Here is a 20211-nt window from a genome sequence, read left to right on the forward strand (position 1 = left end):
AAATACTGTTCAGTCTGATTAAAGGTTGGTTCCAGCCCTTTGAAGGAAGAATAGTGATTTATTTCCCTTTGTCTCACACTAGTTAAATAGTTGACGTCCCTTTATAATATGCTAGATAATATATTTAACTCCCCGTATAATACGTTTGTTGAGATGCCCTTCCCTAATTCCATACATCCATTAACCTTGCCTTCTAATAATTTCACATTTCTAAGGTCCTCTAATAGTCTCCTATTTTCTTTGTGCCCTTCACTAATCACCCAGTTTCTGGTTGCCATCTAGATTTTTTGTTCCCTGGTACCCTCCCTAATTCCCATTTACTCTTTACCTCTTCTAACTCTCTCGTTCTCAAATTCCCAATTATCAATTTTCTTTATTCCAGGTTCTTTCCATCCATTTTCTCCTTCCCTATTTCATCCCATTGCTTTTTGTCCTCCTTATTCCCCATTTTCCAGTACCCTCCTAATGTTCCCTTCTTCTTGCTGGCATCCCAAAACCTCCTTATCCTACTGCCCTCTATTAAGTCCTTGCACCTGAATGACCTCCACTAACTCCCTCTTTTCCATGTCTAAGTTTAATGGAGGTGAATTTGCCTGCACACACATGTGATTAGAATTCTTGGGTTTTACTTCTTTAAAAAAATAATTAAATTATCAATGCATTTAAATTGTAAGAATGGTAATTTAATATCAAACTATTATCAAAGTTGAATTGGTATGGGATCTGGAAGGGAGGATGGATGCTATTTAGGGGGAGTTAGGGGGCAGGTGAACAGTTTTGTTATTCAAACTTTGGTACAATAACTCAGGGACATGGTAAAATGATGGCTGTTAATCAATCTAAAAAACTCTCACAGGCATTGAACTCAAATCATGGTGGTGCTACTCTTAAACACAGTGGAATTTAATGACTGTGAGAGTTCCCTTGATTGAGGATAATTCAGCACAGTTGCTATCTATTATTTAGTCGCTAGGGGTTGAGTGATAGTAAAGTCCCATTTAGGCGACTTTTTAGGCGAGTGCAGGAGACTCTGCGCTCGCCTCATGATCGCCACATGTTCGCTGGTGGTCTCTGATGAGTCTCCTTCATGGTCGCGAGGAGTTCCCGCATTCTGGGAACTAGTTGCGGCCTCAGTATGGTTGCAGCATATTTTTCAACATGTTGAACATTTTTCTGCGACCAAAAATTGGTCGCCATAGAGAAAATCGATACTTTTGTAGTCGTGTGTGCAGTGGTAGTGGGGTCGCCATGTAGTTGTAGGTAGTCAAGGTAGTCATAGGTAGTTTAGTTAATCTCCTTTGCTGACCGGGCATTTTCATTGGCTCATTGGGGGAAAAAAACGTAAGCACGAGTTTTCAGAACCAAGGAAAACCAACCGGTAATGTTAAATGCCCGCCAAACTTCACAGCTGTATATCTCTGGCTTATTAAAAGTTGTCTGGCTTCTTAAGTGTCTCCACTCCTTCTCTCCCCCATTCTCCACCCCCCTCCCCCCAGCCCTTTTAAAGGACTTACCATACACTGTGCTAGCCGTCTTAACCTTCCTGTTCATCGCGGTGTGTGTCTGTATCACCTTGGCTTTGCACCATGTGAATTTCAGACAGCGCTCCCCTGCTTTCCCTGGCCCCCGCCTTTGCGATGTGTTTGTGTGTGTGCGTGTTCCATTCTTGACACTTGCCATTCCACTGCCCGGTTTTACAGTGAGTGCCGCGAGCTTGACACTCGCCGGCAGTCTGCTGAAAAATCGGCAAAGTGGGATAGGCCCTTAAGTGTACGTGAGAATATGTCAGCATTACAGCTTGAAATTTAAAAAAAAAATCAACATATCAGATGAAATACTGCACATGTTTCAATTTTTCGTTCAGGAAAATGATGATCTGAAACGTGCCGAGTCTATGCTGCAACAAGCTGACAAACTTGGCTGCAGACAGTTTGTCACACCAGCAGATGTCGTCCGTGGAAACCCCAAGTTAAACTTGGCATTCGTCGCCAATCTTTTCAACAAATATCCAGCTCTTCGAAAGCCTGAGAATCAGGACATAGACTGGAGCCTCCTGGAAGGTAAGCTCCTGATAAAATTAATATGCTTTTGACAGCCTAAAATGCTTCATTTATGAAGCGCTTTGTAAGTCCATTGCAAGATCTCTGTCTAAACCAGGGATCGGCAACCTTGTTCTGCATAGGGGCCGGGACGCATGTCTGTGAGCGGATGGCGGGCCACATCTATCACGTGTACACATGGATCCCGACCCGGATGGCAGGCATCAAATCACATATTCACATAGATCCCGCCCCTTCGAGGATGCTACCCGGAGCACTGGCCCCTAGTTATGGGCAAAGATGGTTACGGGCGCTCACGAACATGGCGCACCTAGACATGCTTTGGATTTGTCCTGAAGGCGGCGGCTCAAATACTCTTATTCACTCGTCCCCGGCCTAATGACAGCCCCGATCCCAACAATGTATTTAATAAAGAACTGCAGATGCTGGAAAAATCAAAGGTAGACATAAAGCTGGAGAAACTCAGCGGGTGAGGCAGCATCTATGGAGCGAAGGAATAGGTGATATTTCGGGTCGAGACCCTTCTTCAGACTGGTCTCAGAGCAACATCAGCCACTTCTGAAGGAGGGTCTCGATATGGTTTAAATAGAAGCACGGAATTAGGCTCCCATGGGGTAATATGATAATTGAACACCAGGCGCTTACTTTTTCGATCTCATTTTCTAATTAGCTTAATTAATTAATGTGCAACTTTGGCACTGACAAGTTATAACTTCCGTCTCATTTATATTTTATCTAAATCTGTGCCAAATTTCAAGTAGATTCCAGAGATGGGTCACGAAAGTCAAATTCTAGACACATTTTCGATGCTCGGCCCACAGCCTAATTATTTCCTTTTTGACAGTAATAAAATGCATTTTCTACCTGCTTCAATAATTTTGTGAATTATTCAGATAATTTTTTTTTAATATAGGTGAAACAAGAGAGGAAAGGACTTTCAGAAACTGGATGAACTCACTTGGTGTGACTCCTCGTGTGAACCATTTGTACAGGTGAGGCACACAGCAAAGGTTAGGAACAGATTGTAGGACCTACCTCACAGAATACTATCCAAGTGAAATCAGAGGCAAGTGCATCATTCACAACAAGTTAATGTTGTTGAAGTCCAAAACAGTCAGACTTAAAAATGCCATGTAGACTTGAATGCTTAATGTTGAATCTGCTACAGCTACATCCATGCTGAATGCGCCAAGGCAATCTTCAATATAAAATATTACATTTGAATATTAGGGAATCGGGAAGGAGTTTATATCCATGAAATTATTTTGAAATGTAATCATTAATAGGGTAATGTAGTCATTAATAGGGTAGCATTGCAATCTCCCATGAACAACAGTGTTGGGTAATATATTTCAGTGATGACAATCATGAGATGCATATTGATCACCAGACAAGGAAAAAAGTCTGTTTCTTTTAAAGAGTGATGTGGGATCTTTACATCCATGTAAAGGGCCCTTATCAATCACCATGAAACAGGGCCCTTATCAATCACCATGAATGTTTAATTAATAATCTTGCTGCCATTGTAAATTGTAATGAGTGAACAACAACTCGGACAAGTACGATACGATACGATAAACACTCATCTCCCTGCTACCTTCAGGTAGAAGGTACAGGAGCCTGAAGACTGCAACAACCAGGTTCAGGAATAGCTACTTCCCCACAGCCATCAGGCTATTAAACCTGGCTCGGACAAAACTCTGATTATTAATAACCCATTTTCTGTTATTTGCACTTTATCAGTTTATTTATTCATGTGTGTATATATTTATATCATGGTATATGGACACGTTGATTTGTTTTGTAGTAAATGCCTACCATGTTCTGTGTGCTGAAGCAAAGCAAGAATTTCATTGTCCTATACAGGGCCACATGACAATAAACCCACTTGAACTTGAACTAAAACGTTAATCATCCCCAGAGGGAAATTGTTCTGCCAACAGTCACAACACACAAGGTATACGAAAACTTGAAATTAAAAGTGAAAACAAAAAGAAAAAGACTAGTGACTGTTGGCTGGCTGCCGTGTGCACAGCGCCTTCACCAGAACGAACAAGCAAACAAACGCAGACTTATCCCCTGGGCAGAGAATTCTAAACCAGAATACCCTCCCCCTCCCCTACACCGAGTCGCCCTCTGTTCTCCCATTGTTCTTCACAGCAATCCCCCCCACGGCGGTTCCTCCATTTTCCTCCCCCCTCATGCTCATCGAACGCTGATCACGTTTCACAGAACAAGCTAAATTGTACAAAATAACCTGCATTGAACATAAACTCCAAACTATTCCACAAATATTCACCTAGGAAAGAAACTGAACACACATTCGACTGTAGATGCTGAAATCTTGAATGAAATTCAAACTGCTGATGGATCTCGCAGGTCAGGCTGGCAGCAAAGATAGATTTCAAAACAATGCTTGGTTTAAAGATTGGGTCACTCAAGCAAGTTTATTATGGAGTATTTTGAGAGTTATTCTTTGATCTCAGGTTCAGCATTGACTAAACAAATATTTATTCATCAGGAGTTCATTGCAAAAGCTTTGTATAACAGGACGAACATTGCGCTGCACATAAGTGCCCCAACTACCAAAGTTTCTGCACCAGTGAATGGTCAGTTTCCCTTTTTGATATTGATCAATCTGCTAGAAAATTACAACCATTTTCTGCATTGAAACACAGACTCTGAATCAGAATATTACAATGATGAACTAGGTGCAGCTATGAACTCTTGTTCCAAATTCATAACCATATCATTGCCATGATCTGTCCTCACTGCAGTTTCAATGTTAAATCCATATTTTCTCCAATGAACAAAAGACAAATAAACTTGCTTACTCTGTTATGTTTCAGTTGCAGTATTTCATTTATTTTTTTGGAAATGGTATAAAATTATCCACATGTCATTTTGCTTCAGTGACCTGGATGATGCCTTAGTGATTCTGCAGCTCTATGAAAAGATCAAGGTTCCTGTGGATTGGAGTCGCGTGAATAAGCCACCGTATCCTAAACTGGGTGCCAACATGAAGAAAGTAAGTGTTGAATTAAATCTTTCATAGACTGGGTTACATCAGAATAATAATAACTGTGAGGAGATCAAAAGCAGCCTATGTAAATGTATTGAGGATAATGAATATACCTTAGTCTTCATTTTCATGGTGAAATGTTGAATTGAAATGCCGAAAACATGATAGCAAATCTAAGATCTAAAGATTTACTGTGGGCTGGGGTCTGTGGGATTAAAAGTTGCAGTCTGGTTCTGGATCATGCGACTTGTGGAATGTTTTCATCCCTCCTGCCTCAGTGAATGGTGAAATAACTGCATCAACTGCACACTGCCTGCAACAAGTTTACAAAGCCAACTTCTGATCAGCAAGGCCTCCATCAGTTCCCCAAGTTTCGTTGGCTGTCGAAACCACAAAACTATGGCAGCTTTGTAAATGCCTCTGACACTATATTAAAAGCCACTGCACAGAAACAGATAATTGAGCCTGGAATCACTCTCTCTAGTTCCCACACGTGTTTCATTCTCCACACCTAATGATATTTATTGTTCACGCAACTTATTCCCTTGAGGGAAAGAATTGACGAGAATGAACAATTTTCATGCAAGAATTCTACATTGTATCTATCATTTGGTCACTCTCTCTATCGAATTTTATTGGAAGAGTCATACATTTAATTTTAGTCCAGTGCTACAGTGCTCTGTCTGCATTGTCATGCTGTTTTTGTTTGCTTTTGCATCTATACTGGAATGAAACTGCTGCTACCATCAATTCACATTTTTTCACTTTGCAAATCAATTATTTATTGATTGTTTATTAATTATTGTCAAGAATATAGACATGGAGATAAGCATAAAAAGTAGACATTAATATATGGGGGGAAATGTGAAGTCATCCAATTAGAAGGAGAGGAATTAAAATGTTTTTTTATTTAATGATTAAGGAAACATGGCTCTGGGGACTGGATAGTTGAAGAAAATATTTAAATATCCAAGTGAAATCCTGGTCTGGACTACACTAAAAGAGATACACTGTGCACTTAGTTTATTTTTAGTTTAAAAGAAATTACAACTTAAAGAAAGAATGCATTTATAGATGATGAATCAAATTAGTTGTTAACATGCAGGTTATATTATTCAACAGTTGGAAAACTGTAATTACGCAGTTAAATTGGGAAAGGACAAAGCCAAGTTTTCACTTGTTGGCATCGCAGGTCAGGACCTGAATGAAGGCAAACACATGCTAACCTTAGCTCTCTTGTGGCAATTAATGAGGAGGTGAGTGTAAATTAATGTTATTTTGATGTCAAACAAAAATGGTACCAAATAAGGACTAACTGAGGAATAATGAAATATGGACAGTTTTGTACAATCCTGCTAATTAGTTATATTTTGTAGATTTAATGTAGTCTGGGTTTTCCATTTTGCTTCTGGTCTTTGCCTAGATGGACATAAAACAGCCTACAATGTACTGCTTACTTACAAAACTGTTAGTACTGGAAATTCCCACTCCACCTAAGTAACTTAATTTTGGGGGGGGGGGGGGGACAGGTCCTGTTTAGAAATCCAACTCTTCTTCCACCACTAGACACCCAATTTATACCCAACAGCAGAACGGCACAAAATGTCAAATTATATTTCTCATAATTTTCTCAGTAATCTAATCTGGTATCAAGAATACCTTAAAACTGCTGTGTTTCATAATATAAACCCAGAGGTATTGTTTGTGTAAACGTATAAAGAGCATATAACTTGAAAATCAGGACCTACAGATGCTGGAAATCTGAAATACAAACTGTAACTGCTGGTAATAAAGTATCCAGTCAGCATCTGATGAAGGGGGGGGGGAAGTGAAATTTCTTTTTCTACAGACTTCTTTAAGAAAACATGATTTGGCACCCATTCCCAAAACTTTGCTGACCATCTAATGCTATCTGACAACCACATTCCTGAAATTTTCTGGAATAGGTACTGCAGAGTAGAACCTATTGGTAAAGTGAAATCAGAAAATATTCACAAACAAAACAGTCGATAATATGTTCAAAAGGGAACTGCAGATGCTGGAATATCGAAGGTACACAAAATTGCTGGGGAAACTCAGCGGGTGCAGCAGCATCTATGGAGCGAAGGAAATAGGCGACGTTTCGGGCCGAAACCCTTCTTCAGACTCCTGAAGAAGGGTTTCGGCCCGAAACGTCGCCTATTTCCTTCGCTCCATAGATGCTGCTGCACCCGCTGAGTTTCCCCAGCAATTTTGTGTACCAGTCGATAATATGTTCACTCTTCTATTTTGTTTACCTTTAACCTCATTGACTCAGTTTCCACAATCCATCACAACATATCAAGGGTTCGCTACCCCATCTGAGAGTTAATTCTGTGCAGCAATATTTCCTTGAAGTCCAACTTCCTGAATCCAGATTTCAATTTGCTTTTCATTTCTTTATACTCCTGTCTCTTTGATAAACTATATAACATAAAAAAACATTCAGTCCATTGAACTTGTTCTAACTTTGGCCAATTATTTTCACTATCCCCACTTTAAATTTTACAATTCCCCAATCACCCCTCCCCCAGTGTATTTCCAATTCAATTTTGAATCTGATTCCGCTACACAACTACACATTCAAATATTGCATTCCAAAATAAAAATCCCATGATTTTATCATGTTTTGAACTTACATTGAATGTATCTATTACTAAAAGTTGCAATGAAGGCACTACTCTTTATCCTTTCATACTCTTTATCCTTTCACTACTCTTTTTCCTTTCAGTTGCAGTAATTGCCATCTCTTGATCATAGGTCATACACATAAAATCAATGTTGTTTTCTTTGCTCCCAGGTATACCTTGAACATGCTGGAGGAGATTGGTGATGGTGAAATGGTTAATGATGATATCATTGTAAAATGGGTGAATCAGACTTTAGCAAACGCAGAAAAGAGCTCCACGATTTCTAGCTTTAAGGTAATATGCTTTCCAAGTGTACTCATATTTCCCAAGACAGGGCTCAATAATGAAATTTAAAACAGTACTTCAATAAATAGAATGCTAAATAATTTACAGTAAATGATTGACTAAATTATTGAGCAACCTACTGAATGTTTGCATGTTCAAAATCTATCTACGTATATTGGCATATACCACCTCTAACTGTCTTTCATACACAAACACATAAACAGGATGGACTGAATCATTTCTTTTAATGTCGTAAATATTCAGTGATTTGATTAGCCAGTTATTTGATGGCTAATAGTTCAGTACTCTGCAGTGAACAGTTTATTCACTTAAAAAATGATTTCTCTAGAAAAATGTAGCTAGAGGAGGATGCATAAAAATCAATCTCAACAGCAGTCTTTGTGTGAATGGCAGGGGAATTGTTAAGCAATTCTGTTCTGCACAAATTCATGGTTTGCTTTGTGCAGCTTTGAGTTTAGTTTCTTTCGCCCTGAACATGTTTAATTTAATAAATCCCTCTCCCTTTCAGAAGCAAGTACGACAAATGAACGCAATAATTTATTGTAAATAAGGTATATCCAGGATATCTGCAGACATCTGAAGCTGGGGCTCTACATGCATATGCCAGAATGTTTGCAAGAATTAGGTGAATCCCTGTCCACGCAGGCCCATCTCTTTGCTAGTTCAGGTGCCATCTGTGAGGATTGGATAAATGGAGTTCTAACAGAGGACCTTTGCAATTTTTCTTTGCAAAATCTCTAACCTATAAGAGCATCAAATTTGTGTTAGTTTTCTGACATATGCTTTCCTATATAATACTCAATCTACAGGATAAAGAAATTAGCACAAGTATACCAGTACTGGATTTGATCGATGCCATTCAACCTGCGTCAATTCGATACGATCTTGTGAAGACTGGAGACCTGACTGATGAAGAGAAGCTTCAAAATGCTAAGTGAGTCACATCTAAATACTATAACATTACCTATGAAATCAGGAACATATATTTACTTTATTGTTCGTTCATAGGATGTGGGTGTCATTGGCAACGCCCAGCATGTATTTCCCATCCCTTATTAGCCTTAGGATGCTGTATGAATTGTTGAACGTATAAGGACTGAGGCAATTATGGGCGAAAGGTGTAAAAGGATATTTTGTTAGGGCAAAAATAATATTTATTTCACCTTTTTTCTGCTTTCTCTGCTGAAGAAAATATTTTCCTTTGACAAACATCTCAAGCTCCATTTTGAACAATTGAATCTGTGTTCCATATCATAACCATTCAGTGTGTTTTAAAATGTTTCCCCTTAAACCTCAACCTACTATGTCTATAATCTTTAACATTTTAAATACCTCAATCAATTCTCCTAAAAACATTCTTTGCTCAAAGGAAAGAAAAACATGCAGCTTCTCCAGTTTATCTACATATACAGTTCCTCATCCCTGGAATTGTTTTAGTAAATCTCTTCTGGATCCTCTCATTAATATCTTCCATAAAATATAATAATAAGAAATACTTTATTGATCCCCTCAGGGAAACTCAAATGTCCAGAAGCTCCCAACCAACAAACCCACACATTCAAAACGAACGCAGACAGAAAATACATAAAATACAACGTGGACACTACCTGAGAGCAATAAATACTTAAAAAGACCAATAATTAACAATTAAAAATAAAAAAATAAAAAATGCATCTCCATACAGCCGAATTATAACATCTAATGGCTGCAGGGGGGAAGGATCTCCTGAACCGCTCCGTTCTACAGGGCAGGGAGAGGAGCCGGTTGTTGTTCAGAGTGCTCTTTTGACTCTCCAGAATTACATGGAGGGGGTGCCCGGGATGACCTGTACCTTGCGCCTCATACACCTCTCAAGCAACATCCATCCCAGAGTCCACTCTCCCCTCCAGCACTGAGCTAGCTTGTTTAACCAGCTTCTTGTTGTTTTTTGCACTAATGCTGTTGCCCCAGCAAACAACAGCATAGAAAATAACACTTGCAACCACAGTGTTGTAAAACATGTGCAGCATATCATTACGCACATTGAAGGATTTGAGCCTTCTGAGGAAAAAGAGTCTGCTCTGGCGTCAGAGTTGACAGACCAGTCCAGTTTGTTATCCAGGTGCACTCCAAGGTATTTATATGTCTGCACCACCTCAATGTCAGCCCCTGCAGCGTTGACCGGCTGAAGGGGGAGCTTGGACCTGCCAAAGTTAACCACCATCTCTTTAGTCTTAGTTGTGTTCAGGATGAGCCAGTTCTCTTTACTCCAGGCACAGAAGGCACTGGTCAAGTTCCTGTATTCCTCCTCATGCCAGTTCCTTACACATGCCACACTCGCTGTGTCATCTGAATATTTCTGTACGTGGCATGTGTCAGACTTATAGTTAAAGTCTGCAGTATACAGGGTGAAGAGGAACGGGGCCAGAACCGTTCCCTGTGGGGCTCCAACATTGCACACCACTGTGCCAGAGACACAGTCCCCCAGCTTAACAAACTGTGGTCGACCCGTCAGGTAGTTGTATATCCAGGAGATAAAGGTGGAGTCCACCCCCATCTTCTTAAGCTTGTCATTCAGAATCGGGTTGGATGGTGTTGAACGCACTTGAGAAGTGGAAGAACATAATCCTCACACAGCCACCTGGTTCGTCCAAAAAGGAGTAGATCCGGTGCAGCATGTAAAGGACTGCGTCATCCACCCCAATGTTCTCCTGGTATGCAAACTGTAGTGGCACCCAGAATTGGTCACAATACTCAACATATGGCTGAAACAGTATTTTGTAAAGTTTCATGTGACTTCCTTGCTCTTGTATTCCTTTGCTCTTTATCTATAGGTCCAGAATCCTGTGTTATTTTTGAGGCGCAGGTTAACCTGCCCAGCCATTTTCACTGAATTATCCACATATACCCTCATATCTTGGGTTTTGCATCACTTTTACATTTGTGCCCTTTACTTTATACTGACACTTCTCATTCTTCCTACCAAAGTACAAGACCACATTTAATAGCGCTAATTGTTTTCTCTGTTGCCTATCCACACATTTCATCGGCCCATTTTACGATAAATGGCGGTCTTCTTACTGACTCTCGGGGGAATTCCACTGCACACATACATCCAGTCCAAAGATCATTGCTCACCAGTTTCCTGTCACGTTGCCAATTTTCTATCCCTTTTTACTCTCTGGCCTTCAGTCTTGATAACATCTTCATGATGCAGTGATGCATAAAATCCCTTATCAAAATCTTTTTATATCATTTCAACTGCATTTCCCTTAACAATCCTCCTTGTTAATTTTAAAAACTGTCAAGATATAGAATCATAGAGAGATACTGCATGGAAACGTGCTTTACAGTGCAGAGTCCAAGCCAACATTCAAGCACATCTGATAATTTACATTGATCAGTTAAACACTGATGTTAGTTAAAAACAATATGCAAATCCAGATGATTGGGAAATTGATTGTATGGGAAGAAGTGGGACTAACAAGGCACCAAGAAAGATATATTTTCCCTGATCACTCTGTCTGAGTGTCTGCTAAGTTATCCCTCTTTATCGTTTCAAGAATATTCCCCCATTACCTAGTTTAAACTGACTGGTCTGTAGCTACTGGGCTTGTCCCAACACCCTGGCGTTTGAACAAGAGTCTAGCATTTGCAATTTTACTTCGGAGTCACGTGAGTGACTTCGTGAAGAACCCCGCCTACGGCGCATGCGTGTCATATCGCATACACGCATTGAACGTGTCGGACCTGGGGAGGACGTCCCCTTGAACGGGAGAGTTACAAAGCCGGTCGACGGCAGGTAAGTGATTCTGCATTTTCACCGTTTTTTAGGAATGGATAGAGGACGCAGAAAGGCTGTGAAGAAGCTGCAGGATGTCGGCGGTAAAGGTGCCGGGGACCCGCAGCAGCAGCCGACGGCACAGGCAGTTTGCGTTGAGCCAGCTGTGCCAGATTCAAACCCCGCGCCGGGGAAAAACTAATTCTAGACCGGGCGGGAAGGCGAAACGCAAAACGAACCGCTGGGAAAGTGAGCCCGAAAAATCGCCGGTAAATACTTACTTGTATAGCAGTGATGATGACCAGCTGCAGGGCATAGAGCAGCCGGCAGCGATCGCATCTGCAGAGCTCGGAAAACAGTACGAGTGGCTGCAGCATGTGGGGCCGTCATCTATCTGTTTGGAGGAGTACCGGGACGGCGAAAAACGGCGTTTGCAGCGGCCGGGAGCAACCAGAGCCGGTAGGCATGGCGACGAGTTGCGATTTAAACCGCGTGCGACTAGTGCCCGAGGGCACGAAAGTCGGCAGGAGCGGTGGGCTAAAAAGAAACACCCGCGAGCGACTAGTGCGGGAGAGCACGAAAGTCGGCTGGAGCGGTTGTGGGAGGAACATCTCCATAGTGTCAGGCTCCAGAAAATGGATAAAAGCCGCACACATACAGGTGTAAGTCCCTCAGAGCATGGCCAGAAAAGGCTGCTGGACATATCATCCTCATCTGAAGAGGGTGTTCAAGGGCTGCCTGACTCGGACTCTGAACAAGAGTCAGAGCCACGTTCCCATATGGAGGATGAGGGAACACAGTTGCTGGACATGGTGCACACATATTTCCAGCAAGAAGAAACTGGAAAAGACCTAGAGGCCAGGATGGCGGCCAGCATTGATTATATGACGACCCATCACCTGAAAACTGATACCTTAGCTGAGGTATGGGCAAGACATTTACCTCCGCGAAATTGTGCGGCTCTGAATGTACCCAAGGTGAACCGAAGCATTTGGAGACACGTGGGGCAGGATATTCGGAGTCTGGATATAAAAATACAGAATGCTAGTAAAGGACTCTCGGCGGGTATAACAGCTTTGGCCCGTACGCTGGAAAATGTGGATATGTCCAATGACATGAAAGACGCTTTAGCACTGTTTTGCAATGTTCAATTTGAACTGAACAACATCAGGAAAGGGGCTATTCAGCCAACGTTAGACCCAAAATTTGCAATCCTGTGCAAACAGAAAGCCATAAAACCTCAAAATTTGTTGTTTGGGGGTGACCTATCAAAACAGGTCAAAGATTTGGAGGAAGAGGCCAAAACGTTGGGCCTAATAAAAGCGACCAAAGGATATGTCGGAAAACGGTATCATCCTTATGGGACGACTAAAAAAAGCAAGTACTAGTATGTATAGTACGAAAAATTGGAGAGAGGCCAGAGGAAACCAGCAACAGCGTCCTTTTTTAGGGGTTGGCCCGGGACGCCCACAATGGAAAATGCGGAAGCCTCCACTTCAACATTTACCCCACTTTCAACCTCAAGGCCCTCCGCAACCTCGGTTAAGACCAAGAAAGTAACACCACCGATAACCATGGAGGTAGGTGGGTCTGTGCCTCAAAAATTAATCAGGAGCACAGAACTTGGAGGGAGGTTGCAATTTCATTTGGAAGCATGGTGTAAGTTAACTGTGGATAGGTATATCCTTAGCAGTATTAAGGGATATCTTATAGAGTTTATACACATACAAGAACCTCCAGTACAACATACACCGGACAGAACTTATATGCTTACCAAATTAGACAGAGCTAAAGCAAAAATTGAAATACAAAGGTTGTTCACGAAAGGAGTAATTGAAAAAACCAAACATGAACAACAGGAATTTGTCTCAAATATATTCATTAGACATAAGAAAGATGGGGGTTGAACGGGCTAACGTCAGCCCCTAGATTATTCACAAAAATTCTTGGACCAGCTTTGGCATTTCTTAGACAACAAAACGATAGAGTGATGGCATATTTGGATGATATCTTGATTGTGGGGAAAACTTATGAATTGGCTAGTAGAGCAGTGGTTGCCACAAGAAAATTGATGGAACAGCTGGGATTCATTATCCATCCAATTAAGTCAAGATTAACACCTGCAACTAATATTGATTACTTGGGGTTCACTATTAACACACTTGATATGTTAGTGACTTTACCTATAGGGAAAGCCACTGAGTTCCAAAAGGATTGCACAGAGCGGATTAATACCGTTAAACCATCCATTAGACGGGTAGCCAGGATTATTGGGAAAATTATAGCCACGTTTCCTGCCATTCAATTTGGACGATTGCATTACCAAAATTTACAGAGAGAAAAAATTAGAGCACTAAAAATTAATAGAGGCCATTTTGATAGGCCTATGGAGCTAACAATTAGAGCTATAAAAGAACTACAATGGTGGGAACAAAATGTTATATATAGCTCCAACCCAATAGTTATTCCAAACCCATCTGTGGTATTACAAACAGATGCCAGTGCACTGGGTTGGGGAGCAACGGATACCATCTCGAGCTCTGGAGGGAGATGGAATATACAGGAAACTAACCTACTTACCACAAAGGGTATAAATTACTTAGAAATGTTGAGTGCTTTTTATGGTTTAAAATCTTATTGCTCGGGAATGATTAACCAGCATGTTAGATTGCAGATAGACAATACCACGGTGGTGGCATATATAAATCATATGGGTGGAAATATATCAATATCCTGTGATGAATTGGCAAACCATATTTGGGAATGGTGTATCCAAAGGAATATTTGGTTATCGGCTACGTATCTACCAGGGATACTTAATTCAGTGGCAGACGCCAGGTCACGAAAATTTAATGAAAATACGGAATGGATGTTAGACAGAAAGATATTTGCTGATATCACAGCAAAGTACGGAAGGCCGGATATTGATCTTTTTGCATCCAGGTTAAATCATCAGTTACCTAGGTATATATCATGGGAACCAGATCCTGAGGCAGAAGCTACAGATGCATTCTCTTTGCACTGGGGGAAATGGTTCATTTATGCATTTCCTCCTTTCTGCCTCATCAATCGGGTACTACGGAAAATTCAGCTAGACTCGGCATCTGGGATTCTCATAGTACCTGATTGGCCTACCCAACCATGGTTCTCGGTGCTGCAGGATTTGGTGCTTACACCATATATTACTTTAAAACATAGTCCTCAGTTGCTGGTGCATCCGGTGACTGGGGACAGCCATCCTTGCCATAATTATCTAAATTTATTGGTTTGTAGACTCTGAAGGAACCATTTCGGCATATGGGTTTATCTGATAGAACTGTGGACATGATCACAGCAGCACAGAGACTTTCCACTCAAAAACAATATTTATGTCATGTCAAGAAATGGACTAAATACTGCCTGGACAACAATCTAGACCACAGAAAGGTGGATATTCCAGCTGTCCTAGAATTCCTCACAAGCCTGCACTTTGAAGGACTCAGTTACAGCACGGTCAATAGTGCTAGGAGTGCCTTGTCCAGTTATTTATGGGAAGGCACAGAAAGACAGGGTGTCGGCTCACATCCTCTAGTAATAAAACTGCTACGAGGCATCTTTAACACTAACCCACCAAGGGCTAGATATAGCCAAATCTGGGATGTGAGCGTAGTCCTAAAAATGTTACGGAATTGGTCACCGGCTACGGCATTACCGCTAAACTATCTAACTATGAAAATGGTTATGCTTATGGCGCTGGTCACAGCGCAAAGGGTCCAGTCATTACAGAAGTTAAGATTGGATAACTTGACGGAGGCGACAGGAAGGCTGATTTTCGTGATCCAGGGCCTTATTCAGCAAAATAGACCAGGATCAGCGGGTCAGGTGATAGAGTTCATAGCCTATCCACAGGATGAACGTCTCTGTGTAGTAAAACACATCATGTTATATATGGACAGAACGAAGGCTATCAGAGGCAATGAAAAGGCTCTTTTAATTAGCCATAAGAAGCCATACCATAAAGTCTCGACTCAGACCATTTCACGGTGGCTGAGATATTGCTTAGTTCAGGCAGGAGTGGACACTAATGTATTCAAATCTCACTCCACCAGGGCTGCATCTACATCAGCAGCTAATCGCCTGGAGGTACCGATGGACAATATCCTCAGAACTGCAGGATGGTCATCAGAGAAAACGTTTCGCACATATTACAACAAACCAGTTAGAAAAGAAGAAACGTTTTCGGGCAAAATTTTGAGTTCTATTTAATTTACACCTGAAGCTTATAAGTAACAATTTCTCCCAAACTACCAAGGCAGTTGTGAAGATTGGACTCGTTCCACGGCATGAGGTCACAGAGCTTTGAAGTCTTCACGAAGTCACTCACGTGACTCCGAAGTAAAATAGTAAGATTAAACGAGAACTTACCAGTTTGAAGTTTGATCTTTATTTTATGAGGAGGAACGTTGAGGGAATACGTGCCCTCCGCTCCCACCCTTATATGGTCATATCTTAAACTGGTATCTCTTTAATAATCTTACTATCTTAGGTCATTATTTTCTATCTGTGACCTCACACCGCTGCTTTGAAGAATGACACGCATGCGCCGTAGGCGGGGTTCTTCACGTATTCCCTCAACGTTCCTCCTCATAAAATAAAGATCAAACTTCAAACTGGTAAGTTCTCGTTTAATCTTACTATTCTTAAGTAGAACTCCCAATCTATGGATATTTAAGAATTTAAAGCCATTTCTTCTGCAATCAATGAACTGGCTGTCTAACTCTGGAATATCAACAATTAACACTCCATAAACTGAAGATTAACTTGAAGTCTCTCCAAACTCTCAACAAATCCTGTTATCTATCATCCTTACACTTGCTGATTCCAGTTTTAATTTTCTTTTCAAATCCCACCATGGCTTTTCCTCCCCTCTCTTGCTACTAATGTCACTAGCTCTCTCCCCTCTCTTTCTTTGTGTCCTTATTGTTGTGTTCGATAAATCACTGGATTTAGATAACAGTTTTGATTCACTCAGTAATTTATTACACTACTAAATAAGTCACATATGCTCACGTATCCTCGAATATCCCCGAATATCCTTGAACACACTCGCAAACCCCGAGTACACAGCAGAGCATGCCGCATGATGTTTCTACATGCATTCACGTAAACCCGTACGCACTTGCAAACTCTTCAGAGCTCGCCACAGGATGTTTCATTCCAGATCACCTGCCACCGTTCACGACACTGTCCAAGGCTGAGGTTCTCTCACCGAAAGAGCGCCCAACACCAATCTTTATGGCATTTCTTATCAGAGCAGACCAAGTCACTGGCCCCTCCCCAAGCCAATCATAAGCCCCCCTTGTCTGCAATGTTTCTGCGCTACTAGCGGCAGGGGGAGTGGGAGTGGGTGGTCTACCCAACTATTGCTGTTGTGTTGTGTTTGTCAATATTACGCTTTCCCATAGAATGGCCTTGAAGACTGCGTTCCCAGGCAATGATCACAGGTGCAAGGAGATAACGCCTCTGGAAACTTGTTTTTGAGAGGCTATGGAATGTAGCTGCTAACTTAGCTGATAACTACATTTCACATTTTAGCTAAAATTGTCAGTTTAACCCTTACACTACACATAAACAAGTCTAGTTTCCTTCTGGCTTTATGGCAATCTCAATCTGTTTGCATTAATATAGAGCTCCTTTTACTACAGTACAGGCACTGTACAAATTCTCATTTGTTCCCTGAAAGTCAATAATACCTTTATTTGTTTTCTGCAGTAATGCAATAGATGGATTTATGCCGACTCCTTACAAAGTTCAGTATCATTGCTACTGTTCCTATATAATACAACTTTGACTTTCCATTCAGCACCCTGTAAATACAACAATGTTATCTATCAACTTAAGGTGGTATTGCCAAATGAAAATGTATTAATTTAACTCGAACTATAAGGCTGGTCTTATTAAAAGGGTTCTGTCTGAACTTAATACATTTTATGTTGCTTTAATATAGGTATGCCATTTCAATGGCAAGAAAGATTGGAACGCGAGTTTATGCTCTTCCAGAAGATCTAGTTGAAGTAAAACCAAAAATGGTTATGACTGTCTTTGCATGTCTGATGGGGAAAGGAATGAAGAAAGCCTGAAGAATTTGAGCCAAGTTATATTATTTTCTCACATATTCCTATGCTGGATGCAATTTTTAAATGCAGGACTTTGCTCAGAAATGCTTCCAATTTCTTTTATCTGGCTTTGCTATTGCAGAATAAAATGATAGATGAAAAATCCAATTTCCCCAAGTAATATATAAAAATCTAAGGGCTTTCTAGAACACTGGCGAAACCACATTAAAAACTGCAATGCGTACATATAAACCAAAGAGATTGGACAAAATAAAAAGCTTTTCCCAAAGCAGAAGCCATTTATCATTTACAAATGCAATGAAATAATATTTGGAGGGTTAATTATCGGGACCTATAGAGTTGTCCTAGTGGTATTTCCTTTACATCCACACAGTGGCATAGTGAAAGAAAAAGAAAATAACAAATGTGACATTTAATATTTTTGATTTTTTTTCCTCTGAGCTAATTCACAAATAATGGATTTTTACTGACAAGAACAGTTGATTTACATTTTTTTAAATCCCAATCACATTGTTAATTCTGAGATAACTTTCTCTATCTTTTTAATGAACGATTAATGTGCAAATGCAGCAAGCTCATCGTAATTGGCAAGATGTTCCGTGCAAGATGCTGCTTTCCTGAGTCTAATGGCAAACCAGTGTAAATCAGCTACATTGTGATAATTTATAACTCCTGAGCTTTATGTTCCCCACTGCAAGCTGCCGATAATTTTGTGCAAAAAAAAGTTACCTGGTGCCCATTAAGACATTTTTTCAACTAAATTGAGAAGATATATAATCAAGTCAATGAAATCTCACATCATAAGTTGCTATAAGAAATAATTAATGCTTCTAAATAATTACTGGTAATAGCCCTCAAAAATAAGCTTGCCTGTATGCTTACAGGATGTTTCTTTTGTCATTCCTTCTTAGAATTATTAAAATGATTGATCATTTGCAAGTTGAACTATCTAATGGATGCCTCAATAAACGGTCTCATTTATTGAAAGGATTCAATGATGAAGACCAAAATTACCAACTCTGTGTTCTTAAGCAATTTTACTACAAAGAGTATGTTATATTTTGGTTTTGTAAAATTCCTGTTTGAATGCTAGCTTTAAGCATAACATGCTCTTAATTTAAGGTACTTACCAATTCAAAATTTTCTCCTTCATATAAATATGATGATAAAAAGAATAATTTTACATCTTGCAAATACAAAATGTTGCATACTCACATCGAATGGCTTTCCCACCCAGATTGCTTGCCCTCTTAATAGAAATTTCTACCATAATTCCACCATGTGCTGGGGCATTTACATTTTTAATTTCAAAAATAAACTTTATTCACAAACATTTACAACAAATACAAAACGCAGTGCATGGCTTTTTTTACATCCATAGTGCTGTTCAGTCTATATAATTATAGAATTACTGGTTCTATACATTTGATGTGTGAGCATGTTCTGTATACAGAAGACCATTCTTACTCATGTGAGTGGTACAAACATAAAGTATTTGAGAAACTACTACACTGGACAGCCCCTCAATGTCCATTGGTAGATGGAAAAAGAAAGACCTTTAAACAACAGTTATTCTCCATAAAGCATTTTAATTGACCACACCAGGCTTCAGTGCATCCCTCAGTATGTACTCCTACAACTTAGAGTGTGAGAGTAGGCAGCATTCCCTTACAACATCGCAACAAGAACAGCAAGTTTCAGACAATTCAAAATGTGTCTTTTACCAACTTGATGATCTTCTGGCAGTACTTTAGGTTAGTCTCGGTATGTGCACCTGGGAGTAGCCTATAGATCAGTGGGTCGTCTGTTAGGCAGCTGCACTGGTGAACCTCAACAAGGACTCTTGCAACCTCGTCCAGATCTTCGTCGCAAAAGCACAGTCCACAGAGATGATCATCTCATCCTCAACGTAGCCATCTCGAGGGCTGTAAGTATTGGGAGTGAGTCTGCAACGGTGCAGGAAGGACCTGACAGGGAAAGCCCCCCTCCACGAATGACAATTAGTGAGACAATGAGTGCACTAAAGGTGCAACTGAAGGGAACATTGTGCGTCAATGGGGCCAGGCCCATCCTTTGACACCTGGTGCTAACATACATTGGTTCTGCACATAACTTGATGCCACCACAAGTGGTTACCAGGGCAAAGGCCATGTTGGGTATGCTTCTCCCCCTGTTGGCTGGGGACATGTTTATCACAACATGTCTGGGTACATGTGTATCAGATGCATTCCATCTTGGATCATCAGAAGAAATGGGAAATGGCGTAGGCGACAGCCATGACAGAGAAGCATGGTATGGG

General features: G+C 40.6%; 1 protein-coding gene across 2 annotated transcripts in view; it reads left to right on the forward strand.

Annotated features, from left to right (window-relative positions):
- Window positions 1-19256, forward strand: part of lcp1 (lymphocyte cytosolic protein 1) — a 61645-nt gene extending 42389 nt beyond the window's left edge. For both annotated transcript variants that reach the window (XM_033032856.1, XM_033032857.1), the window contains exons 10-16: window positions 1865-2060; window positions 2974-3052; window positions 4974-5088; window positions 6205-6338; window positions 7901-8024; window positions 8846-8970; window positions 17783-19256. In XM_033032856.1, the coding sequence (XP_032888747.1) occupies window positions 1865-2060; window positions 2974-3052; window positions 4974-5088; window positions 6205-6338; window positions 7901-8024; window positions 8846-8970; window positions 17783-17915 (906 nt within the window). In that variant the 3' untranslated portion in view covers window positions 17916-19256. The remainder of the gene's footprint in view (window positions 1-1864; window positions 2061-2973; window positions 3053-4973; window positions 5089-6204; window positions 6339-7900; window positions 8025-8845; window positions 8971-17782) is intronic.
- Window positions 19257-20211: the final 955 nt, after the last annotated feature.

The sequence above is a fragment of the Amblyraja radiata genome, chromosome 14 (assembly GCF_010909765.2).
Source record: "Amblyraja radiata isolate CabotCenter1 chromosome 14, sAmbRad1.1.pri, whole genome shotgun sequence".
NCBI lineage: Eukaryota > Metazoa > Chordata > Chondrichthyes > Rajiformes > Rajidae > Amblyraja > Amblyraja radiata.